At 40.0% G+C, this 27,523-nt stretch overlaps 2 protein-coding genes across 2 annotated transcripts in view; both read left to right on the forward strand.

The window, feature by feature from the left end:
• slc16a10 (solute carrier family 16 member 10) overlaps positions 1-18,633 on the forward strand; it is a 45,109-nt gene extending 26,476 nt beyond the window's left edge. The window contains exons 3-6 of the mRNA XM_058755892.1: positions 607-1,036; positions 9,224-9,367; positions 12,943-13,171; positions 16,003-18,633. Of these exons, the coding sequence (XP_058611875.1) occupies positions 607-1,036; positions 9,224-9,367; positions 12,943-13,171; positions 16,003-16,223 (1,024 nt within the window). The 3' untranslated portion in view covers positions 16,224-18,633. The remainder of the gene's footprint in view (positions 1-606; positions 1,037-9,223; positions 9,368-12,942; positions 13,172-16,002) is intronic.
• Positions 18,634-23,041: 4,408 nt separating this feature from the next.
• ypel5 (yippee-like 5) lies at positions 23,042-26,607 on the forward strand. The gene is made up of 3 exons (XM_058755897.1): positions 23,042-23,179; positions 25,087-25,232; positions 25,463-26,607. The coding sequence occupies exons 2-3, from the start codon at positions 25,092-25,094 to the stop codon at positions 25,685-25,687; spliced, it is 366 nt and encodes a 121-aa protein (XP_058611880.1). The 5' UTR covers positions 23,042-23,179; positions 25,087-25,091; the 3' UTR covers positions 25,688-26,607.
• The last annotated feature ends 916 nt before the right edge of the window (positions 26,608-27,523 follow it).

A 27,523-nucleotide genomic window follows, 5' to 3' on the forward strand; every position in this document is an offset into this window, starting at 1 on the left:
CCTGACAATAAAATGTTTTTATTTTGATGCATGATTTGAAGGACTGTGCGGATCAGCTCACAGTCTTCTCATCATACTCAGTCCTTTGAGACCCAGAGTTCAATTAAATAAATTAAACTGAAATATACAACATTATACTCTTTTCGTCTAACACTGGGGTCCCACAAGGCTCTGTATTTGGCCCTCTTTCTCTTCTCTTGTACATGTTGCAGTATGTTGCTGAGCTGGAGCGCATAACAAGCTCCATATGGAGTTTAGCTGAACACAAAACAATTATTTCATTTTTACACCACTAGCATGAGCAGAACTGAACTGAAAAAAAAAAATCTCTTTTTCCATCTGGCAATGGTCAGAGAAACAGATGAATGTTTTGAAAGCGTCACAGAGTTGCAATGGTTCACTCCTTAGGAGAATTAACCTATTAATTTCTTACTTGCAGTGACGATTAAACTGAGAGATGGTGAAGAATTCTGAGTGCACAAACATTCACTGGGGAAATTTCATAATTGTGCTTTGAATTACATTAATAGTAGCATTACAGTAATAGTAGCATTGATTTAAAATGTGCCTTCGAAGCTAATGCGGTCTGATCGTCATTCTCTGCAGGTCTCTCGGGCCGTTGTACTTCACCTACGGCATAGTCTTCGCCTGTGGCTGCAGCTTTGCCTATCAGCCGAGTCTGGTGATCCTGGGTCACTATTTCAAGCGGAGACTGGGCCTGGTGAACGGCATTGTGACAGCGGGCAGCAGCGTGTTCACCATCACGCTCCCGTACATGCTGTCCGGTTTGTTGAAGCGCGTGGGACTTGCCAACACGCTGCGTGTGCTGAGCGTCTTCGTGTTCATGCTCATTCTGGCGGGATTCACCTACAAACCCCTACTGCCCAAACCCGTCAGCAGCAGCAAGTCGGGCAGCCGCTGTCCCTCGCTCAACAGGGTGTTTAACATGCACATCTGGAGGTCTCTGGGATACCGCATATGGGCCTTTGGGATCCCTGCTGCCCTATACGGATACTTCGTGCCTTACGTTCATCTGGTGAGTGTGCTGAATTCCTCTGTTCTGCCTTAGACTTCACAACATCTCAGGAACGTCGTCACAGAAATATTACAGATAGTTCACCCAAATGCGAGCACTCTTACCATCTCTCATGCTGTTCCAAACCTGTATGCCTTCAAGGAACAATTAGAAATGTACAGGTGCATCTCAATAATTTAGAATGTCGTGGAAAAGTTAATTTATTTCAGTAATTCAACTCAAATTGTGAAACTCGTGTATTAAATAAATTCAGTGCACACAGACTGAAGTAGTTTAAGTCTTTGGTTCTTTTAATTGTGATGATTTTGGCTCACATTTAACAAAAACCCACCAATTCACTCTCAACAAATTAGAATATGGTGACGTACCAATCAGCTAATCAACTCAAAACACCTGCAAAGGTTTCCTGAGCTTTCAAAATGGTCTCTCAGCTTGGTTCACTAAGCTACACAATCATGAGGAAGACTGCTGATCTGACAGTTGTCCAGAAGACAATCATTGACACCCTTCACAAGGAGGGTAAGCCACAAACATTCACTGCCAAAGAAGCTGGCTGTTCACAGAGTGCTGTATCCAAGCATGTTAACAGAAAGTTGAGTGGAAGGAAAAAGTGTGGAAGAAAAAGATGCACAACCAACCGAGAGAACCGCAGCCTTATGAGGATTGTCAAGCAAAATCCATTCAAGAATTTGAGTGAACTTCACAAGGAATGGACTGAGGCTGGGGTCAAGGAATCAAGAGCCACCACACACAGACGTGTCGAGGAATTTGGCTACAGTTGTCGTATTCCTCTTGTTAAGCCACTCCTGAACCACAGACAACGTCAGAGGCATCTTACCTGGGCTAAGGAGAAGAAGAACTGGACTGTTGCCCAGTGGTCCAAAGTCCTCTTTTCAGATGAGAGCAAGTTTTGTATTTCATTTAGAAACCAAGGTCCTAGAGTCTGGAGGAAGGGTGGAGAAGCTCATAGCCCAAGTTGCTTGAAGTCCAGTGTTAAGTTTCCACAGTCTGTGATGATTTGGGGTGCAATGTCATCTGCTGGTGTTGGTCCATTGTGTTTTTTGAAAACTCACTGCACCCGTTTACCAAGACATTTTGGAGCACTTCATGCTTCCTTCTGCTGACCAGCTTTTTGAAGATGCTGATTTCATTTTCCAGCAGGATTTGGCACCTGCCCGCACTGCCAAAAGCACCAAAAGTTGGTTAAATGACCATGGTGTTGGTGTGCTTGACTGGCCAGCAAACTCACCAGACCTGAACCCCATAGAGAATCTATGGGGTATTGTCAAGAGGAAAATGAGAAACAAGAGACCAAAAAATGCAGATGAGCTGAAGGCCACTGTCAAAGAAACCTGGGCTTACCACCTCAGCAGTGCCACAAACTGATCACCTCCATGCCACGCCGAACTGAGGCAGTAATTAAAGCAAAAGGAGCCTCTACCAAGTATTGAGTACATATACAGTAAATGAACATACTTTCCAGAAGGCCAACAATTCATTAAAAATGATTTTTTTATTGGTTTTATGAAGTATTCTAATTTGTTGAGATAGTGAATTGGTGGGTTTATGTTAAATGTGAGCCAAAATCATCACAACTAAAAGAACCAAAGACTTAAACTACTTCAGTCTGTATGCATTGAATTTATTTAATACACGAGTTTCACAATTTGAGTTGAATTACTGAAATAAATGAACTTTTCCACGACATTCTAATTTATTGAGATGCACCTGTAAATTGGCTGAAAATGTGCTCACCCTCAGGCTATCCATGATGTAGATGAGTTTGTTTCTTCATCAGGTTTGTAGAAATGTGTCTCTGCATCAGTGTCTCAGTAATGGATGCTCTGCAGTGAATAGGTGCCATCAGAATGAGAATCCAAACAGCTGATAAAAGCATCACAATAATCTACAGGAAATCCACACCACTCCAGTCCATAGTTAACGTCTTTAGAAGACAAAAGCTGAAGCAAAACCATCAAGACGTTTTTAACTTCAAACTATTCAACTGTTCAACTTCAAACTTCAAACTAACTTCCTCCAGTGAAACTATACCTTTAAGGCTGGATTACACAACGCAACTTTTGTAAAGATTTTAGCTCCGATTTACAGTATGGGCGAGCTGAAGATAGTTAGCAAAAGTGAAAGTCAGTTTGTTTTATTTGACATACTTCACATTATTATTTGTTGGTGAATGTTCTCTGGAGGAAACCTCTGGTGTCGTGATATGTTCGCAGACAGACAGATGCTGACAGCATCATGATATTGCGTTTCTGAAGCTGTCAGCAGTCATGTGCCGAAGCATTAAGAAATGCAGATTAGCACTTTCAGCAGTCACAGTCCGTTCTTTATTCGTTTATGATCTTGATCCAGCAGATAAAGGCCAGTGGTTCACCTGCAGTTACACATGAACCATCATCATCAGTGAACCGTCATCATCAGAAAGTGATTCTGTCCAGTCGTCGGAGATCAGATATGTTTGCTATTTTTTGAGATGTTCCAATTTTATCCTTTATTTCTTCTGCAGAGCACAAAACGAGATATTGTGAGTGCAATACTCAAGATTGCTCTGACAGGGACTGGAGCTTGCAAGTGTCTTCAGAGAGCATCATAGCAGCAGTTCACATTACTGTATTTTCAGGTTAAATGATGATTTGTGTGAAGAACAGACAAACGTCTATGTGTGTTTTGTCTAATGAAGGTTGAGGTTGTGATGTTTATTGGGAATGATCCAAACCTGGCTCAGATGGCCCACGAGAGCCATCAGCAGATTATCAGTGCAGTTCCTTCATCTGTACGCTGGACTCCCATGTGGAGGGATGTTGATGCTGTGAGGTTTACCGAAATAAAAGGTCAATTTGATCTGAGGAGCACGGGGCGTAGCTGCAGACTGTGCTCTACACAAACATCAGCTCTGTTATTGTAGTATCTACAGACGTGTTTTGCGCAGGTTAAGTTGCCCTGCAGAGGGTGGATGATGGGCAGCACTGAAAGGGAAAGAGGTTGTTTATATGTGGAGAGCCGCTCTCTCGTCCGGAATCCTCTGGATGTTTTCCTGCCGCTCTTTCTGGGTCGAGGAGGTTAGCGGTGGACAAACACACATCTCAGCATGTTTTTGTCATCTGCCAGTGGCTGAAGAGCTCACTTGAACTGTTCAAGTCAAAACAAAAGCATGTTCCTCAGGGTTAGAGGGCACAGTTGTTGTGGGTTTGAGTGTTGTTGTGAAGTCCTCACAGCAATCTCCACTCACTTCAGATCAACAGCAGGTTTAATACACAGAAGTGTTTTCTTCATGTATTTTCTGTTGATATAGTCTCTAGTAGTCGTGGCTGTTAGCATGCAAGCTCTGATATATTAGTCTGAGGTGCTCGTGTGTGGTTGACTAAAGCTCAAATCTGGTACACGTCTTTTCCTGATCATTTTTATAGGCTAGCAGGAAGGACAAGAAATGTTGGTGGAATCTTTCAACCACAAGGTCTTTTGGTCGCTTTCTGTTCCCTTGTGTAAAAGAAACACACTTTAGCTAACTTTAAAAAAAGAGCTCTTATTATGAAAATAATATATTTTAAAAGGATCACAGAATGTGGTGTTTTCAGACACTTAATTGCATGTTATTTACATTCAGTCTGGCTTTTGTTCTCATCATTGTACTGAGACTGCCCTTGACTTATTGGTAGCAGCTGACTCAGGACTTGTATCTATATTTATTGTTCTTGATTTAATGGAAACGTTCAATACTATTTCACATAAATTCTTATTAGATAGATTGCAATCTATAGGAATTGTTGGTCCTTCATTTCTCAAATCTCTCAGGTCATGCTCAGATCGAAACTGGCTTAGTTGTACAAATCAAGCCATCTAATCATGACTGGTGTCCCACAGGGATCGGTTCTGGGCCCTTTGTTATTTATCATGTACTTACTCATGCTTGGAAGCATTTTCAGAAAATTTGGCATTGACATTCATAGGCAGACACACAGAGACGAGCCCTTGTGTCAATAGTCATCTGCAGTAGTTTCACTCGTCCCGCAGCTCACCACATTTCATCACTTCCATTTTCTAAGCCATTTTGTTGGCACATGTTATATATTCTGTGTAGGTGAATTTTCTTGGGACACGTTATGTATTTTTTGTTATTTTTGTGATTGAAACCTCTGGTCTCGTGATATGTTCGCACACAGACAGATGCTAACAGCGTCATGATGTTGCGTTTCTGAAGCTGCTGAGGTCAGCAGTCATGCACTGAAGCATCAAGAAATGCAGATTAGCACTTTTAGCAGTCACAGTCCGTTCTTTATTTGTTTATGATCTTGATCCAGCAGATAAAGGCCAGTGGTTCACCTGCAGTCACACATGAACCATCAACGCAGTCAGTCTATTCATAATGAAAGCATCTAAACTACATGTGAAAACTGAATGAAATGTAGTAATATGTAAACAATATGATTTACACACTAACTCCAGCACAATCTGTGTATTTTAAATGCTCGAGACGAATAACACAACCGTGACTGTTTCTCAGCTTGAGTATTTCTCAAGCCTGCTTACATGTGCTGTCAGGGAAAACATACAGCCTGCCGGATATGAGCGCAAAATTACATTTACACTCATTAGACATTGTTAATTAAAGTGGTGGTGAAGCCATTGGAATGGGTTGGATTTCTGCATTAATTGGTTATAAAGTGTTCATTAAAGTCATAATATAGACTAAATGTGTGCAAGCTAGTTACACGCAAACAATTATAATATTTCATGGACAACAAGTGGCTCATGAACGACTCATGAAACTCAACAAAACAAAAACAGTTGTGGATCATCCTGGTAAGAACAACAAGGTAAAGTTCATTTACATTTTCCACAGCACTGTGAATGTTTGATAGGATGTGTTCAATAAAGCCATGAAAGATTATAATTGTGTATCGTTAGCTTAAGCACATTGTGTTTGTCTATACTTGTGACTTTGACGAAAATCAGATGACATTTTATGACCAATTAATGTGAAAAACCAACCAATTCCAATGGGTTCACTTACTCTCTCTCAAACTGTCATCTGTATTAGCCAGCAGGATAACATGACCAGCACAATCCATTCAAAATGTTCTATTCCTATTTGGGGTGGCACGGTACACAGATGTCACGGTTCGGTACATACCTCGGTTCGGGGGTCACGGTTCGGTACGATTTCGGTACAACAGGGGGAAAAAATCTACTATGCTCGGTTTCTTTTCATTTATTTTGAACAGACAGTAGTGCAAATTACTATTTTTTCCACCTAGATGTGAAAATACCAAATAGTATTACATTATGTTATATACTGTATATAAAATCTGCAGTACATACACACACATATATATATATATATATATATATATATATATTTATTTATACATATAAAAGGAATAAATTCTTGAAATATATTTGATTTAGTTTACAGATAAACAAGGAAACAGTGTGACACATAACAGCCTAAATATGCTGAGTTTCAGTTCATTTTTGTGACACGCTTAATTTGTTCACAGAAAGGAAACTCAGATGGCAGAAAGCCACATCCTATTTGTTTTCTTTTTTTGTTTTCATTGTGAGTGCACACAAATAAAAGCAGACCTTGTGATGCATTATTAGTAAGACAATAAGTGTTTAAAGTTGATTCTGCTGGTATAAGGAAACAGTTGAAGTGATCGCGCCGGAACACACACACACACACACACACAAAACACATCAGTTCCAGCATTGCTAACTTGACAGCGCAGTTGGTACTTTATCAAAATAAAATACAGTGAGCCAAACATTAGCGCGCTCCTCTGAGTCACCGTTGGAATGCGATTGAAGTACAAAGCCTATCATTTACATAATAAATAATAGTTTCGCATTCAGATACGTTACATCGCACGGAATATTTGGATTTGTGCCGAATGAGAGAGGTAGGATACTCGAGCACAAAGCTCCATTTCGCAAACAGTTCAGTGCGCAAGCCTTTAAAGTATACTTCTTTGTCAGTCTATGTGAGAGACGCGTTCAGAATCAGCACATGGTCACTGTCTGGGGGCTTTGTTTTCAAACGCAACTCATGGCATTCGCTGTTCTTCTGCTGGCGGTTATCAAACAGTGCTGCATTACTGCAGGAGCTCCCTTCTGGATTGGGGGTGAATTGCCTGTATTCGTCGTAAGGCCTCATGCACCGAACCGAGATGTCCGTACCATGACGGTTCGGGACGAATACATGTACCGTGCCACCCCTAATTCCTACAGTAAAATAAGAAAGACTGACGGCCCGAGTCAGAGAGATAGAGAGAGTTTCAGACCCGTTCATGTGTTTATATGCCTTAAACATGTACTTATCTGTGATAAAATCTACACGTTTAAGGCTTAAAGACTCATGCATGGTTAATTTTGTTGCATGAGTTGATAGAGTATTGTCTGTAAGCTCCTCATGTGTCCAGCACAGGTCAAGAATGAAGTCTATTAGGTTGAGCATTGCTGATGATGTTCAGACTGCCAGGTGTTATGTTATTCTTCATTTTTTACATTGTGAAACTCTCTCTCTCTCTGTGTGTGTGTGTGTGTGTGTGTGGGCCGCTCCTCTCCCAGCCCTCAGATTGGTGTGTTTTGGGAGGAGGAACCCGAACGCCCAGGATCCCGTCTACATCTGCTCCTGTGTTTTTTATGTTTCATGTCGTCTTCTGTACTAATTCTACACCTCTGGATCTGATCTGCTCACATGTTTCTCTCTGAAGGAGGGAGTGTGTGTGTGTGTGTGTGTGTGTGTGTGCGTGCGTGCATGCGTGTGTGTGTGTGTGTGTGTGTGTGTGCACGCTGGCATGCAGTAAGTATGAATAATGAGCATTCATGACAAATGGCTGGGTGGTGTGTTGCTCTTACACACACACACACACACACACACACACACACACACACATACACAAACACACACACACACATAGTGCAGGAAGTGGGTTAAGGTGTCTGTTTGGAGTGTTGTAACAGAATAGTCCCTAAAACAGGCCCCTTTTCCTGCCTGTTCACTCCGGGTGAGTTCCTGTGTGTCCTACACTCACACACACACACACACAGAGACACACACGCACATGCACATGCACGCAAACACCAGCAGCGATTGCTTGAGAAACACGGGAGTCTTCTTTCTAAATGCACCAATGGTGTTCTTTTACAAACAATATCTGTATGATTTTTCAGGCGGAGACACTTCTGACGACCTGAGAGATTCTTCTGCTCCGTCTGATAAACATGATCACGTGGAATAAAGACCAGGGCTATGAACGTTTCGTATTACCACAAATACTTACAGAGTTTCTTTCGGCTGTTGAACACAAAAGAAGATATTTTGAAGAACAGTTGTTGCTCCCCATTGACTTCCCTAATATTTTATTTCCATAATATTGAAGTCAGTGGGGACCAACAACTATTTGGTTACTCAAATTCTTCAAAATATATTCTCATATCTAAATATCTAAAACGGTCTGCATCGGTAAAGACCATGTGCTCCTGTCACATCAGACACAAGGAACAACTTTCTGGAAAATGTAGCCATAAAATGATTTACATGATAATTATGACAGTACTGAGGACTTGTTATTTTTTATGAAAATAAATATAAAGTGTACGTGAGAGAGAGAGAGAGAGAGAGAGAGAGAGAGTGTGTGTGTGTGTGCACTTGTACAGCTATCTTTGTGAGGGCCGGTTTGAGTTTTAGACCATCGGAGTGAGGACAATCTTGTAAAGTGAGGACATTTTGGTCGGTCCTCACTTTCTGGGACCCATTTAAAGGCATGTTTGAGGGTCAAGACTTGGTTTTAGGAGTCAGGTTATAATTGGGTAAAGGGTAGGTTTAGGGTAAGGGTTTGGGTGAGGCACTTAGTTCTGAAGGTTAGGGTCAGGAGCTAGAGATTGCATTGTGTCAATGTATGTCCTCACAAAGATAGCTATACAGTTGTGTGTGTGTGTGTGTGTGTGTGTGTGTGTGTGTGTATGTGTGCGTGTGCGTGTGTGTGTGTGTTCAGTCTCTCATTGAGATCAGTGATGTCTCGTGGTCCGTTCGCTTTCACATACAGACATCTGAAGAAAAAAAGTCTGTAGGAATCCTAATGGCCAAATGAATGATATTTAATTCAGTGATGTTTTTAATGCAGGTGTTTTGAGGCTGTCCATCACTGATCATTGTGTGTCTCTCAGATGAAGCATGTGGAGGAGCGCTTCGGTGCGGACGCTAATAAAGAGCTTCTGCTCACCTGTATTGGCATCACGTCTGGAGTGGGTCGTCTGATCTTCGGGAGAGTGGCCGACTACGTCTCTGGAGTCAACAAAGTCTTCCTGCAGGTGAGACACTGATCTGAGAGCCGTCCAGACCTGCTCTCTCTCTCTCTCACACACACACACACACACACACATACTGTTAAGTGCTTTGACACAATCTGTATTGTAAAAGCGCTATATAAATAAAGGTGACTTGACTTGACACACACATGTTAGTTTCTGTGAATTGTGGGGACTTTCATTGTGGAATATTTACGTTTACATTTACATTTAGTCATTTAGCAGGCGCTTTTATCCAAAGCGACTTACAAATGAGGACAATGGAAGCAATCAAAATCAGCAAAAGAGCAATGATATCTAAGTGCTATAACAAGTCTCAGTTAGCTTAACACAGTACACGTAGTAAGGTTTTTTTTTTTAATTATATAATAAATAAAAAGAAAACAGATATATAGAATAGAGCAAGCTAGTTAGAGGCCTTTTTTGCTTTTGTTAATTGTATAATAAATATAAAGTTTTTTTTTTTTTTTTTTTAAAGAATACAATTAGAATAGAGAGTGCTAGAATTATGGAGCTTTTCCACTGCGTGGTACGACTCGGCTCGGTTCAGAACGGCACGGCACGGCTCAGTTCGGCTCGGTTTGCGTTTCCACTGCAGTTAGTACCGCTTTAGAGTGGGCAGGATTATTCACGTGTCGTTATAGTTGCGCCACCTCTACTGCCGTGACTCCTGAAAAACATTTTAATTCCGCGTCGCTCCATCACGCTCTCGCTGGATCCGCTCCTCGGCTATCAACGAGAGACAGTCTGTACTTCCTCAATAGACCACGAAACAGCCATTTTTTTGGTTGTTAAAAGAAAGGTGCGCTCATTCAAAACAGTTGCGTTCGATCCTTCGCTGGCCGTGCTGATTTAAATCTAGCGGGTCTGTTGTGTCTCGTGCCGCAAGTTCAATGACGCAGGCAGTGAAAAAGCGCCATTAGAGGGTCAAACAAAGATGGAAGAGATGTGTTTTAGCCGATTCTTGAAGATGGCTAAGGAATCAGCTGCTCGGATTGCGTTGGGCAGGTCATTCCACCAGGAGGGAACAGTTAATGAAAAAGTCTGTGAAAGTGATTTTGTGCCTATTTGGGATGGCAGAATAAAGCAACGTTCACTTGCAGAACGCAAACTTCTAGAGGCACATAGGGGGTGCAGAGCCAGAGGTGGTTTTGTAGGCAAACATCAGTGACTTGAATGTTATGCGAGCAGCTATTGGTAGCCAGTGCAAATCTAGCCGCGTTCTGGATTAATTGTAAAGGTTTGATAGAACTGGCTGGAAGACCTGTCAAGAGAGCATTGCAATAGTCCAGTCTGGACAGAACAAGAGCTTGAACAAGGAGTTCCCAAGCATGTTCCCAAAGAAAGGGCCTGATCTTCTTGATGTTGAATAAAGCAAATCTGCAGGACCGGGCAGTTTTAGCAATGTGGTCTGAGAAAGTGATCTGATCATCAATCATAACTCCAAGGTTTCTGGCTGTTTTTGAAGGAGTTATGGTTGATGTGCCTGACTGGATGGTGAAATTGTGATGAAACGATGGGTTTGCTGGAACCACAAGCAGTTCTGTCTTGGCAAGGTTGAGTTGAAGGTGATGGTCCTTCATCCAGCAAGAAATGTCTGTTAGACAAGCTGAGATGCGAGCAGCTATCGTCGGATCATCAGGATGGAATGAGAGGTAGAGTTGAGTGTCATCAGCATAGCAGTGATATGAAAGCCATGTTTCGTTTACACTTTATTTTGATAATCCACTTTAGACATTCTACTAACTATAAATAACTTTGTAACTACATGTCAACTAATTCTCATTAATTTGCAACTACATGTCTACTAACTCTCAGTAGGGTAGGTTTAGGGTTAGTAGAATAAGTTGACATACTTGTAAAATTTCTCATAGTCAGTATATTGTATGTTGTCGACCCATCAAAATAAAGTGTAAGAAGATATTAAGCAGACTACTACTCTAATGACTGCTAGTTGACATGTAGTTGCAAAGTTACTTACTGTTAGTAGAATGTCTAAAGTGGACTGTCGAAATAAAGTGTTACCCATGTTTCTGAATAACAGAACCTAGTGATGCCATGTAGACAGAGAAGAGAAGTGGTCCAAGAACTGAGCCCTGAGGCACCCCAGTAGTTAGATGTTGCGACTTGGACACCTCACCTCACCTCTCCAAGATACCTTGAAGGACCTATCTGAGAGGTAAGACTCAGACCACTGGAGTGCGGTTCCTGAGATGCCCTTTGCCAATAGGGTCAACAGGAGGATCTGGTGGTTAATCATGTCGAAAGCAGCAAACAGATCCAGCTAGTTAAGTAATGAAGACTTGGAAGCCACTTTTGCCAGTCTTAGGGCTTCAACAACTGACAGCAAGGCAGTTTTGGTCAAGTGTCCACTTCTGAAACCAGACTGGTTGCTGTCGAGGAGGTTGTTCTGTGTGAGAAAGGCTTGGTTGAAGACAGCTCGTTTAAGTGTTTTTGCAATGAAAGGAAGAAGGGAAACTGGTCTGTAGTTCTCTAAAAGTGATGGGTTAAGGGTGGGTTTCTTAAGTAGTGGGGTTATACAAGTCTGTCTAAATGCTGAGGGAAAAATACCAGTGTGAAGGGATGTGTTAATGATTTGAGTGAGTGCAGGTACAACTGCGGGAGAAATGGCTTGAAGGAGATGAGATGGAATAGGATCAAGCGGACAAGTAGTAGGATGATTAGAAAGGATGAGTTTGGAGACTCACTCCCAACATTCCTTGAGTGTTTCGACCCTTACCACAACACTCTCCAGTTGGTGGGTCGGCAGGGGTGGCCAAGTCACTGCCCATCTGCTCATGGCTTCCAGCTTTCTTCCAGCTTTCATGAAGCTCGCTCAGCCTCCTCTCCCATCCTACGAGCAGCGTGTTTCTTGCTCTTCTCGTCCATGCCTAAAGCTGACATCAGCCGCCATACTGATTGGGAAGGAAAGCCACTACAGCCTATTTCCACAGGAAACAGCCATGCCTGCCATCCTTTGTCTTTACACTCCTGAATTAAAGGATGATACTTCAAGGCCAAATAAGCCTGGGCAGAAGGTCATGCTGGTACAGCCAGGATTTCAATTTTCCAGGGAGTCCGGACCTATTGATCTTCTTCAGCCACTCTTCTGTTTGCCTCACAGCGTCTGCAACATTGGCACCATCTTTCAGTGATGCATTGAACCACTTCCCCAAGCACTTTATAGGGCTGTCCTCAGTGGATGGAATGACCTCGCCTTGAACTTGGAGGCCAAACTAACTCGTGACTCTGCCCTTCCTGATGACCAGCCTTCTGGACTTCCTGGCCTTAAATGACAACCTTGCCAAAGTGGCTACATTGTCCAGAGACAATGAATGTGTCATATGTGTCACAGTTGTTATTGTTAGATCATCCATAAAACCCCGCAGCACTGGCTGAGTAACACCTGACTCCAGGCCGCAGGTCGGTCCCCACAATGTCAAAGATTTCATGTTTTACCTTCCTTGTGGGGACATTTGGTCACAAATGTCACACACACACACACACACACACACACACACACACACACACACACACTCACTCACTCACTCACTCACTCACTCTCTGTGTATCTGCAGGTGTCCTCGTTCCTGGTGATCGGGCTGATGTCGATGATGATTCCTCTGTGTCATGTGTTCGGTGGACTCATCGCCGTGTGTCTGCTCATGGGTCTGTTCGATGGCTGCTTCATCTGCATCATGGCTCCCATCGCGTTTGAGCTGGTGGGCTCCCAGAACGTGTCGCAGGCCATCGGCTTCCTCCTGGGCATGATGTCCGTCCCCATGACCGTCGGGCCTCCCATCGCAGGTAATGCCACCCGCTGGCCGGAGCTGGTACTGCATCACTGAGCCCTCAGACATTCACACTCATGCATTCAAAAGAGGCCAGACACACAATAACATTACAAACGATCAACACGTCTCGTGAGATTCTTAAACACTCACACACATGCAGTTAATCAAACTTCCTGATCCATTGCCAATGTGGATTCTGTGTAAATCTGAACTTATTTTTCGGTCCCACTTTATATTAAGTGGCCTTAACTACTATGTACTTAAGGTGTAAGTGATGGGTCAAAAGTGTAATTATAAATGTAATTGCAGAAATTAATTACAGATGTAATTGCATGCAGGTATTTTTAAAGTATAAGATCAATGTAAAAACATGTATGTACACAATAAGTACATTGTATCAAATTATTAATTTAAATGTAAACCAACCTATACAACCAAACCTGTCCCTAATCTTATCCGTATCCCACCTCAATAGCAGCAGACGTGTTTTGCAATACAATATGAACACAATAAGTACATTGTAATTATTTTTTGATGTAAGTACATAGTAGTTAAGGCCACTTAATATAAAGTGGGACCCATTCTTCACTGTAAAAGCTACAGTAATAATGATAATTGGTTAACTTACTAAAAAATACATTTATGATACATTTCACAGTAATTGTACAATTAAACACTGTTAAATATGCAGTTTGTGGAAGTCAAACCGAACATTCATCTTCTAATTTACAATGAAAATCTGTAAACTGACATTCCCAAAATCCTCATTATGGTTTTTCATTGAATTAGCTTTTTTTCTTAGTTTTTGTCAACAGTTTTGTACATTAGGTTTTTATGTTACATTTCATGTTGTTAAATGAATTATTATTGCATTATTTATGGTTTGTTTGAACCATATTTGTGACGAGCTTTGATTCATCACGTCAATCTGTTTTGAGGTGGTTGTCGGTAAATTGTAAAGGTTAAAAAAAAAAGAAAAGATTTTAGTACTTCAGTAGGTTGGTATATTACCATATCAACATTTATGTCTGTTTATAAAAATGCAAATTTTAAATTTTTTTTTTTTTTTACTGTAATTTTAAGTTCTAAAAGTTAGTACTTGGGCACTAATATGCTCAACATTCAATGTAAAGATGCAATGTCGCATAAAAGCTGGACTAAATTATGCCAGATTAGAGCCACCTCAGCCCCTACCCAGCTGGCACACAATGTGATGAGACGTTGATATTTGGTTAAACTTCGGTTGCGACGTCAGATGGCCAAAATTCAATGTCAATTCAACATCTAATGTCAATGTTAAATTGATGTCCAATACCAACACCAGCTAATGTTGATATTTGTTGTTTTTAGGTTGTGTAACCAAAATCCAACCTTAAGTCAATGTCAAATTGGCGTCAAATACTGACGTCAACCCAATTTTCATTCTCAACCAAAAAGCATCATCTGTCCGACGTCAACCTGACATGATATTGACGCCTGTGCCTGCTGGGTAGTATCAGACACATTAAACACACACCTGTAATTGCAGTGTAAATGCATTCATGCCACCTCTGAGCAGCATTGAAGCATCTGTGTAAAGACTCCTAAATGCAGCTTCAGAAGTGTCTTTCAGTGTAAAGGTCGTATAGTCCAAAATTGTTGTATGCGTTTTTTCGTATTCGTCATCCTAAACATTCGTCACGCACAGAAACCTTGCACACTGAGTCCAATGCATATTAATTAATCCGTTGCGAAAAAATTTGCAAAACAATAAGAAATGGAGTCTTGTGAGGATGTCTTGTGTGGATGATTTTGTTGTCCTCTCTCTTGGATGGACCCAATATTTCCTCTTTCTTTTTCTATTTTAAAGAGGAAATATTGGGTCCATCCAATCCAGAGATTGTGTAGAGAGAAAAGAGAGTTCCATCTCCTTATCAAGGATGATCCCGAGCGATTCAAAGTTTATATTTATATATTTATATTTATATTTCGTCTGTTTCACACTTTGTTTGTGATACAGTGCTTTGTGCTGCGAGACGAAGTTTTTATTATGGACGAAAGTTTCGGGGGCAGTGTGTAAAAGTGACTGACATAACGCGAGGTCGTATTTATTTTTTAACGTGCAAAAATTTCACACGAGAATTTCGGACTCGGTGTGCAATGGCCTTAAATGCACAATATGTACGATTTTTTAATTAAAATATCGAAAAACCACTAGAACAATGTTATATATTTTGCTGACTTGTGTACTTACATTATCCCAAATGTTTCGAAGAATGTTTAAATCCAGAGAAATAACCAATTTTAACTAGTGTAACGGACCGTGTCCTTGCGTCGCCTGCCAATGACGGTTTGCATCCTCGATTTCAGGTTTTATTTTGTAGAAAACATGGAAACACCAAAGACACTTTAATATGTTATGCATTTTATGAGACAGGTGACGAATGCACAGAGTAGCATTATAACAGAACTTTCAAATGTATCTAGTATGATAAAACAGTGCTGCTTTACCCCACACACACACGACCGGAAGAAGAGGAAGCACTCGACTTTGGCATAATAAAAGCTCCTCTGCTTTCGAGCAATCGCTCCAGCGTCCTCGTTTCACGACTTTCAGCCTCACCATGCTTCATACTACAGTGACCTTAATAAGTCTTCAATACATTAGCTCATCCATGGACATGATTGCATCGGCTGTGGGGATGAAGACAACAACTCCCATGATTCCACACTCAATCATGGCATCATCAAACTACGCCTTCATTTCTCTGTTTTGAATATGCGCCGTCTAGCGGCGAAAACTTACATATTGTGCGTTTAAATCTGGCGTAGCTGAGCCGGTTTTCTGTCTGGTTTTATACGCAGGGTTCCTCAGAGACCGTCTGGGCAGCTATGACGTGGCGTTTTACCTGGCAGGCATTCCTCCGATCATCGGCGGGGCCATGCTGTGCCTGATCCCGTGGGTGGAGGCGCGGAGGAGGAGGAAGGAGGCGCAGCCGGCGGCCGAAGCCTCCGAGAAGATGCTGGAGATCAAGAGCGGCGCGCAGGTCGAGGTGAAGCCCGAGGAGCCCGAGTCCGTCATCTGAGAGCACTTACAACGGACAGACAGACTCACAGACGTGTGTGTGTGTGTGTGTGTGGAGAGCCTTGATGTGATTTTCTATCCCTGCAGGAACATGCAGACCGGGCATAAAACAGGGCTCTCCATTAATGTGATTTATGAGCTATGCATCTTTCAGAAAGTTTCCTTGAATATTTTTGTACTGAGCTTCTAGGCTTTGAAAGTTAGACAATCGTCGGTTAAGAAGGGAAGATGTTTGCTGGTGCTTCTGCGGGTGAAGCCCTTAGAGAGGAATCAAGGCATTTTATTTTAACCCGCGTTTCCTTTACTCTTATAATCTAGCTATGCATTGTGTTATGTCAGACTATATGAAGTCGCTTATATATTGTGTTAAAGGGAACGTCATCTGTGCCATATGTAATCATGTCCTCCTGAGCTGGGAAGATTGGAAAGAGGTTTTTGCGAATGCGCACTTCAGCCGTGAGTGTTTACTAGAGCAATCGTCACTGCATGGCGACAGTGTTTGTATATGCAATTATCAAAGATGTTTATTTTCACTGAGAAATAACAGTTGAGGAACCAGTCATGCTGCTTTAATGCACAGAGCAGATATGATTACGCAAGCAGATGTTTTATGATGCCGTCCCAGTGTTCTCGGTGAGGCTTTGTATTAAGCGTCGCGTTTTATGTTCGAGGAACGCTGCTCTGGAACGTTTACAGGATGGTTTCCATGTGTTTTTGCCAAACCAGAGCAGATCTCAGTGTTTGACATGAACTGGGATGGTTGCTCTTTGAAATACTATTTTTGTAAAGATGTTTTAAGAATCTGTCGTGTCTGTTGATTAAATCGAGCTGCCATTGTGAGCTCAGCTTTAATAGAGACGTCACCTTCACATTTACTGCCACTGAGGCCTTGACTGAAAAAGCACATATGCAAAGTCCTTTGCTTTAATTCAGCGAATGAATATGAATGTCCTCCGGTTCCTAGTCACATGAAGCAGTGTTTTCACAGTGTCTGGAGGTGGTGTTCTCTCGCGATTGGTCTGCAGGTTGATCTACCTCAATTAACATGATTCTGGAATCATCAGCGGATCAGAGAAGCGAATCACTGTAAACTCACTTGAAACGACGACCACCGCTCATACTTCATACCTATCCCATGTTGTGTTTCTTTAGTTTTATATCTCTTATATCAACTAGCATTATTAGTGCCTTGACAATATGATTATTGACTGATGAATTATTGATTTGTATGGAATCTTAACCAGAGGCACAACCAACAGCTTCCAAAGCATGTACTCGACTCATTTCAGTGCGACACAAACACATTTACAGGAAAAATAACCTTAGCAGCAATACATGCCGAGAGGCGTCTGTCTTTTACATCCATTGGTTTATTATTTTTAAACCATTTCCATGTTTTTGAGAAGATTGTCTCTTTTTTACTTTTTGTACATGGTCCTTTTTTTGTATTTTATTTTTTTTTAAATTTATACTGTTCATGTAAATCATTGTTGTACACCAAACCATAGAGGTTTTGCTACACACACACACACACACACATTTGTTTTTGTGAATTGTAGGGACTCTCCATAGGCGTAATGGTTTTTCTACTGTACAGACCGTATATACTATTGTCCTACACCAACCCTACACCTAAACCTACCCCTTACAGGAGACTACAGGCATTTTTACTTTCTCAAAAAAACTCATTCTGTGTGATTTATAAGCCTTTTGAAATATGGGGACATGGGGAAATGTCCTCATAAATCACCTTCTCCTTGTAATACCTGTTATACCCATGTCATTATACACATTTATGTCCTCATTTGTCACACTCACACACACACACACACACACTCACACACACACACACACTCTCTCTCTCTCTGTAATATAACCGTGGGTAGGTTTTGACGGTCCGCACACAGCAGTGATTTACTCAGGGTAATCATACATGCCAAACAACTCCAGGCCTCAGCTAAACACCAAATAAACGACTTGTCTTCTTGAAGAATTTATTGAAAACTTTTTGTCCATCCATTTGTGATTGTAAAATTAAAAAATGAAATTGACTTAATAAAAAGGAACAACACTTTAACACTTTATATTATAGTTTGTGCACACACTTACCGTGTACTTGCCAGAAGTTAGTACCTAGTTATTATTAGAGTAAGTATACAGTATGTACATGTAGAAACGTGCTGTAAAATAAAGTGCTTCTGAAAACAGACTAATGACAAAAACAGAATCACTAGTAGTGGATACTTGTTATGCTACTGCAGTTTCATTTCAGTGACCTTGATCTCTTGAGCTGCATGACTTAGAGCTTCTGTTATTTGTTGTTGTTGTTGTTGTTGTATGCACCACACAATTGGTTATAAATACTATTTTGAACTACAATAAAGAAAACATTATTGGTTTTATTAATGACATGTTTGTGTTATTGGTTTTATTAATTATTCTGCAGTGATGCTGTTGAGGAACCACTGTGTTTCCTTTCAGGAAAGAACCTCTCAGGGGACTGTTCTTCAGATTAATAACATGTTGTTCTCAATGCTAGAACCCTTTTCCATTTATAAGAACCTTCTGTCCAATCGACAGCTTAATATAAATACACTAATTAGCACTAACACTTCTTTTAAACTAATTTTAAGTGTAGCCAGATAAAATACTAGAAGTGTTTTATAATTGCATTGCTTAAAAGTGTGCTACGATCGCTTTACATTAAATTTTAGTGGATTTTAATATATATATACTATCACTAAGTTCTATTTGGATTTTCATGAAAAATACAGTAGAAATGCATTACTTCAGCAAAACTCTGTAGGTTATTGTGCTTAGGTTGCTATAAATGCACTAATATCACATGATTGGATTCATTCACATGTGTTTAGATCCCAAAATTCACAATTTAACAGTAAGCATGCTTTTAGCATACTTGAAGTGCTATATTTGTAATGTGGAAATAGTGCTACTAATGACACAGTAATTGTCACAGTTGCCTTCTGTGGCAAAACGAGAAACTCAAAACTAAACGAGATCATTAATAAAACACAGGTGGAACAGAATTAACTAAATGGGGACAGGAACAGGAACAGAACCAAATATGGGCGTACAAGAGGGACAACTAGGTCACGGGGAGCACGTACAGACAGAAAACACAGACGTGACAGTAATAGTGCACTTGATTGTACTATTTAAAGATACCATAAACATGTAGTTAAGCATATCATATAAAGGGATTGTTAACATAATTACATTACATTTGAAATTAATTAATTATTTAATCTATAAAAATATGTGGGCAATACATTATGAATGCATTTCGTATATATTCATTATATATTAATCTTACGTTTTAAATATTAAGTGTATTTTCTATGTATGATGAGTTTATTTAAAAATGTATGAAAGATGGTTTCAAGTGTACTACAAGTGATAAATAAATACATTTTTAATACAGAGAAAGTGTGTTAAAAGCACATTTTAGTTCATATTCATGGTGTCCCAAAATAGCACATTTGAGTACACTTAGATGATCTTAAGAAGTACTAAAGAATAAGTTTTCGTTTATAAAGTACAAAAGTAGAGCACTTTAAGTGCATTATGGAAGTGCACTAAGTCAAGTGTACTGTAGTGTGTTTCTGCACGTTTCTCCTGTTTTCTCCTCGTGCTGTAAGAACTAATTACGCTGTGTGCATCAAACACACAAGATTAAACACTCAAACGTCAAAATGTTATTTAATTTAGCAGACGCTTTTATCCAAAGGGACTTACAAATGAGGACAATAGAAACAATCAAATAAAACTGTTCTTTAGACCACTTCCATCTGATTTACTCAAAACTATGAGCTCAACGTGAACGTCGTAATAACTGCACTATTCATTTATTCCAATGACAGGAGTTCGAAACATACAAACCTCAAAACTCATTTAGAAGATGTCCAAACATTTGCAAACAATTTTTGAAATCGAAAGAAAACATTATTCACTGGACAATGTCTTGAAGAAGCCATCAGAATGTCATTCTGAACTCTTTCACACGCAGAAGGTTTATAACTTAAACCAGAAGCACAGGCTCCAGAGGAGGGCAGCACTGAGCAACACAGAGATTTAACCCCGTAACGCTCACTAAGAGTCTGACGCCACCCTCAAACACAGACGAACACTGTTTTCACTTCTGCAGGGTTTGTGCTACAGTGACCCAGAAAACTATTTTATTTCACACTTTAAAAATGTGCAAATGTTGTTGCAATTGACACAAAATATCAAAGGCAGTGTCAGTGATAAGAAAGAATGACCCGCAAACACACTGTACAACCAGAGCGTGACAGACAGAAAACACCAGATGAAGTGTTGAAGATGTGTGCAGCTGTATTCATGTCACTGACTGCCTTCTGATGAGCGACAGAAGACACGTCTCTACGAGCGAATGAGCTGTCCCAGTGTGCATCTGATTCAACGATATGTACAAGAAACCAGGAACATCATATCTGTCTGATAGCGCTGCTCCATCACAGTCCAGATTGAGCAATAAACGAAAGTACAGGAACACGCTCAGGTAACATCAATCATTAACAGAAACACCTACAGATCGAGCCAGTCAGCAGCCGAGTGAAATTAGCCTTGAGCCGTCCAGAGCAGATTAGTTACACAAGTTACACACACACACACAAATAATAATAATAATTCAAAATATTGATATTACAAATGCATTTCACAATACCCACGCATTTCCCACAAACCCTATTTCCTATTATTCAATAAAGCAGTTGATAATGGAATCCATCTCCTGCCGGAGGGCATCAGCTCTCGCTGCTTCTGGAGAACATGGCTTGGATCACCAATATTTTTAAGGCTCTTTGCAGACCTCTCAAAGATCTCCTGAAGAGAAGTTATTACTCCGGCTCTCCTAACCACATTATGAAGTTCTGACCTAGATTTAAGAGAGAAATTACCAAACCACATTGTAAAAGCATAACATAACAGATCTATAGAACAAGAAGTGCAAGCGCTGACAGACACGAAGTTCAGAACCACCGGATCAAAGTCTGTTTAATAAAGCATGTCTAATTCACTACAATCATCAAACATACAATTTCACACCAATTTATTCAAAGTCTAACAAAAATGACATGTTTAGGGCCCTATGAAATGCTTTATCTTTTTCTCACCTTATGTTTTATTGTTATCAAATTCTGTGTTTTAACATGTCTAATTATTTGAATGCATAAAAACAACTTAATTCATTAAAATTTATTCTTAAAATAGCTTTACGAATTTTTATTCCCTCAGAAATGTTCGGATTATCAAACGAAGGCATAAAACATTAATTTCATTTATCTTTTAATTATAGAAAATTAAACAAACAAAAAATAAAATTTTTGGTTTGTTTCATTTTGTGCATTCTACTGAACAAAAGTAATATATTTCTGTCACAATGTCTTCAAGTTGAACCAGACTTTTATTTTAAGGGGTTGCTGTGAATACCTTTACATTTCTGTGTGCATATGATAAGATGATAGTTTCTAAACAGTAAAATGCTGATGAAGTGACTCTCAGAGCAGTTCTGGAGATGTTGTTCATGTAGTTATCTCCTCATTTAGTGAGACGACAGACGCTGAAGTCACCACAAGAAAACTGTCAGTAAAAATAAACTGACCAAAAACATTATCAAGTCAAGTTGAGCTTTATATGTGAACATGGTTTGATCCTAAGCTCACAGACAGGTTCTGTGAGCTTCGTCCCATCTGCAGTGTGATTGTGTTCCCTGATAGTGCTCCACATGACATTACAAACACAGCTCTCAGACACGGACTTCAGCACAGACTTCAGCACAGTTAGCTGATGAAGCTGAAGGAAACGCACCCCAGAACACACGTGCTCAGCATCGGTCATGTGATTGACATTTTCAAATACATTAATTTAGCTTCGGAGCTGGTTTATCTCCCAGCAGGAGCTGATGCTGTCCACCTCTGATCTATAACAGAGATATTATATCAGTCTAAACACTAGAAATCTGAGACGTAGATAACTAACAGAATGTTGGAGCTTTTTTCTCCTATGAAAGTAAGAAATAATTAACAAATTAAGAATTGCTGGAATTGCTGCCTGCAGCCGAGATGCTGGGATAGTCTTAGCAGCAGTGAAGAGAATAAACACATCATTAATGAATTAAATTAAATATTAACATCATATGTGTGACAGAAGGCCTTTGTGACAATGTGTATCTTTCACACAGCAATTAAATAATACAATATACCAGCAGTGACATGTTAAAAACAAAACAACAACAACAAAAAACATGTAAATGTAAATTAATAACCTTTTTAACAAAACGGTGGAAGATTCATCATTTTCTATTTTCATAATAAAGGCACAATCATTGTCATTTGAAAAAATAAAATAAATTGTATTATTAATTACTTCATATTATGTAAACATAATATAGGGCCATAAACTGATGCAATCACACAAATCGCTAGCTAGAATATGGTTATAATAACAGCTTTTCTTGTGATAAATAGCTTTTAGGTTGTGTCATGATAATAACCTTTATTGCCACAGATTTGGACTTGTATTTCAGCCTTCCTCTCGCCCAAGCAGTAGAGCGTTTAGTATGCATATAATAGCCAATTACAGATATGGAAAATTAATGTTTTTACAATTCAAAATTAAGTTTTGATGTCAATAATTATATTTTTGCGAGTGATTGTCATTTTAGATATAAAGGATTACCAATGTTATCAATAAAAATGCATTCCTGACATAAAAAATTATAATTTTAACAATTAAAAGACATCTACTATTCATATCCTGTAAATCGAACCAATGTTTAACGCCGTACGTCATCAGTGCACGTGAGTCGTGCGCATGCGCAGAACGGAATCCCGGATGTTGACAGTCTTCTTCTGTTGTGAGACAGACAAACAGAAAGCGTCGTGCTTCGTCTGACAGGTTTGGAGGCGACAGAAAACGGTGAGATTGGGCTGTTATCAGGCTGCTCGTTTGTTTGTCTGTGTTAAATGACTGTTTGTGGTTTGTGCGTTACATCAGACTGACGCTGTGCCGTGTTCTGTTCAGTAGCGAGGGGAGAAACGAAACTCCGTGAAGCTTCGGATCAATTGAACCAACTGTTTCGCAAAACGAGTCACTGTTTCGAAGCGCTCCACACACACTAGTGACGCCTGCTGGACAAAAGTGTGTAAATGCAACAAAACTCAGGCTAAAACGTGCTTTTTAAAGCCCATTACAAATGAGTTCTGGAAAGTATAATACATTAAATGTAATAAAAATAGTAAAATACCATTAAATATGAAGTCTATGTATAATATGTGGTTTTTAACATATTTTATATTAATTTGCACGGCTTGCTTTGTTTGTATTAATGGACAGCTTCTATATAAAGGCCAGTAAAGAGACTATTAACTACTTCTCATTCTTTTAATTACACAAATGTCTCGTTAAAATGTCTACAAACTGCTGAAAGTGATCAGAGATCAGGTAAAACCCACCGACGCCGGACGATCGCACGTGATTCGCTCGTTTCCTGAAACCACGTGACTCTGGCTCCGAACCACTGATTCAAAACAAATGATTCACAAAAGTTCCGAAGCTTCGCGAAGCAGTGATTCAGAGCTCTCCTCTCTACTGTTCAGTCCACAGCACACCTGATTATCTGATTACTGACCGATCTATATCTCTGAGTATCACTCTCTTTATTACAGTTAATGCCATACACTATAAAAACTGTGTAGACAACGTGTCTTTATTTCCTTACACAGTACAAAAACAGAGCCGAAACATCCCAGAAACAGTGCTGGGCTGGTTACTCAAAAAATGCACTATATTACTCATTACTAGTTACTCCTTTCAAAAGTAATATTATTACATTACGTTTTCCCCCCAAAAAAGTCTTCTAAAATGTTACTAACAACATATTTCTCATTTGACCCAAATCCAGCCTGGATGGCACTCAGGAGTTATTACAGACTCAGTGATTGATCGTGACATGAAAGTGTTGTATTATTCTGATTAATAGTGTAGCTGATTGCAGCTATAATTTCTCTGTTACCCATATACAGTTATATTTCATGATGATCAAAAGAAATCACATAAGTTCATGAGAAAATGTTTTGTTTTCCAAAAAGATTTGTAAATATAGTAATGCAATTTATATCAGGATCTGAGGGACGTGGGCAAGATGTGTGAGTAAATTAAAGCCACACACTGGTGTTCAGATCGTCTTTTCTCCGCACAAAATCAATGTAATGGCAATATTTACATCCTCTGAATGCAAGCTTTTCTGTGTCCCGTGCTCCGCTGATGCTCTGGTGACGTGTCTGTGCAAGTTATGAAAATTATGAAAATCAATCTAGGAATTGTTGGATTTCAAATCAGTAGGAGTTGAGGCATCAAAAGTGGGAGGGTAACTAATGTTATTACTGAAATCTTATTAGTAATTAGTTACACTACTAGTTACTGCAAAATGTACTATTATTACTGTAACTGGTAACATCTTGCTGTAATGACATCATGTGGATTCTGCACAGTAGTGATTGTGGGGTGGAGTCACAGGATTAAGCCCCGCCCACACAATCATGATGCCACACCTCGTTTTTATCATCAAATAAGCACCACCTAAAGAGCCACCTAAATTAATGAAACCGTCTTCGGGGAAAATGTATTTGAAGTGTAAGTTGATTCTTTAGTGTGTCTCAGGTTGTGTTGATTTGCAGGGTTTGTGATCTACAGCCAGACACCGGCGGCGGGGCGCTCGAAATGTTTTGGCTTCACTGTTCAGGACATGTGCGGCGCGCTTGATTAATACTGATAGTAATAACTCGTGATGCTAGGTAATGAAGTGCGGTGTGAATGTCTTGCAGCTGCGATGGGCCGGATCTTCCTGGATCACGTGGGAGGGACGCGTCTGTTCTCCTGCGCTAACTGTGACACGATCCTGACCAACCGCTCCGAGCTGATCTCCACACGCTTCACCGGCGCCACCGGACGAGCCTTCCTCTTCAACAAGGTGACTGTCAGACACGTGCTGTATGATAATGCATCTGAAGCTGATTTAATCTGTTCATCATAACCTGATTCGAGTCCCTTCACATGACTTGAATTCTTCTGATAAAATACATGAAATATAATCACATCTGGCGACAGTGTCTGGCACATCTCCACAGTGAAGTCTCGGTCGTCCAGAGAGTGACGGATCAGTCTTTCAGCAGTGTGTGTGTGTGTGTGTGTGTGTTTGAGGTGGTGAACCTGCAGTACAGCGAGGTGCAGGACCGTGTGATGCTGACCGGCAGACACATGGTGCGAGACGTCAGCTGTAAGAACTGCAACAGCAAGCTGGGCTGGATCTACGAGTTCGCCACCGAGGACAGCCAGCGCTATAAGGAGGGCCGTGTGATCCTGGAGCGAGCGCTGGTGCGAGAGAGAGAGGGCTTCGAGGAGCACGTCCCTTCAGACGCGTCCTGAGCCTCAGGCTCCTGCTGATCACAGACTCACAGCACCAGAGCAGGGCTGCCGCACTCACATCCAGACACTTCTGTTACTGCAAATCTGAAGGAAGATATACAAAACTGTAACTTAAATTAGGCAGCGTTTCTCCGCCTCTGACCGTGACTCCCGTATCTGAGCTTATGCCAGAAGACATCAGAATGCTCCTTGAAGGTTTTGCACATTTCGCTTCATATTTAGTTAAAAATATTTCCTTTTCTTCTTCAGTAACGATTTGATCTCAATAAAAGTTAGATTTATTTAGTGTTAATGAATAATTTTCATTTAGTAAAATACATGCTTTCAAACTATAAATCACACTTGAATCATTTACAACATCCGTTGTTTTTATTTTTGTGAGAAATATGCGTTAAACAAACACAAAACACCATTCAAAGCTGAAGTTCAGCGTGACGTTTCATTCTCTCTCCGTCTCATCACATACTGAGCTAGAACTGCACTCATGATTAAAAGCAACCCTAGTCTTTGACCACAAAAGAAGTCATTCTAAAAACCAGTTATTTGAAATGAATTCAGGACTAAATGAGAAAAGTATGAGATGTGATCGCAGTGGGTCATTTGTAGTGGTTTCTGCAGGTTCAGCTCTCCATGTGAAACAGTGAAGCAAACACGAGTCTAATCCACTTCATTCAACAATAAAAACACTTCAAGATGCAGTTTACTCCTGAGTTAAACTAAACACTGTTCTTTTCAGTTCGGTCAGGGAGCAAACAGCTAGGAAATATATGACGACTTGAAATAAAGTTTTCATTTTCAACATGTTTTTTTTTTTTCCACCTTTATTCATACAATTGTTCAAAATATTATTACGTTTTTTTTTAAATTCGTTGTCAAATATGGTTTGTGACTTTGAGAAATAAATATATTTCAGAAGTCGATCTGGCGTGAGTGATGTGACTATGCTAAAATGAGAATATTCAAATCAGAAAACAAGTGTTTTTTACCTCAGCTAACTACGGGAGTCAAAGAAGAATATCTGATTTCTTTAAAAATGATGATGATGGTCTCTCTTGTTATATTTGATATCCCGAATAAGGACCAGAAACCCTCTAATTCACATTCCTAATTATCATAATAAGCTGCAATATAATTGCCCTCACCTCTGAAGTCAGGAGCTGCGGTCAGAAGATGTGAAATCCTTTCCAGGGGTTTAAAATACAATACGAATGTCTTCATTTCTGCTTCAGTCTGAAAAAATATTTGTAACACCTCTAGAAGCATAGTGTAAGTACCATAGACTGTATAAAAACAGGTAAGTACACATAGTCTTAACCACTAAGCAACACACATATATGGATAGAATACAAATTGTATGAATAGATAGAAATTCCATCTCATGTTTAATGTGAGATGCAGCTTCTCTCTTTACATAGTCATACAAAGCAAATAAACATACGGCGACTAAACCAGCAGCCTTCAACACTTATAGATCTGGGAACAAAATGTGTGATCTGAAAACACATCTGAACTTCTACACTTTTAGAGATGGAGCTTTCAGTTTCAATGATTCTGTATCACTAGCTAAGGTTTGCAATTCAAGATTAAAATGACTGTAATCAACCATCTCTCTTAATAGTTTCATTATTTTCTTATTCAATGTTTCTTGTTTGCGCATCAGCTTTATTATGTTTCTCATCTTAACGTTTAGGCTCTTCTGATGGTCCAGGTTTCTTCTTGCTCCGGCGGCGCCGCTCCACTTTCTCTTGTTTTTTAATTTTCCGGCTCTCTTCAATCTGCAATCCTTTAAAGCATGTCAACATATACTGTTGCACCAAATACACAAAATAATGATCT

The sequence above is a fragment of the Onychostoma macrolepis genome, chromosome 20 (assembly GCF_012432095.1).
Source record: "Onychostoma macrolepis isolate SWU-2019 chromosome 20, ASM1243209v1, whole genome shotgun sequence".
NCBI classification, from domain to species: domain Eukaryota; kingdom Metazoa; phylum Chordata; class Actinopteri; order Cypriniformes; family Cyprinidae; genus Onychostoma; species Onychostoma macrolepis.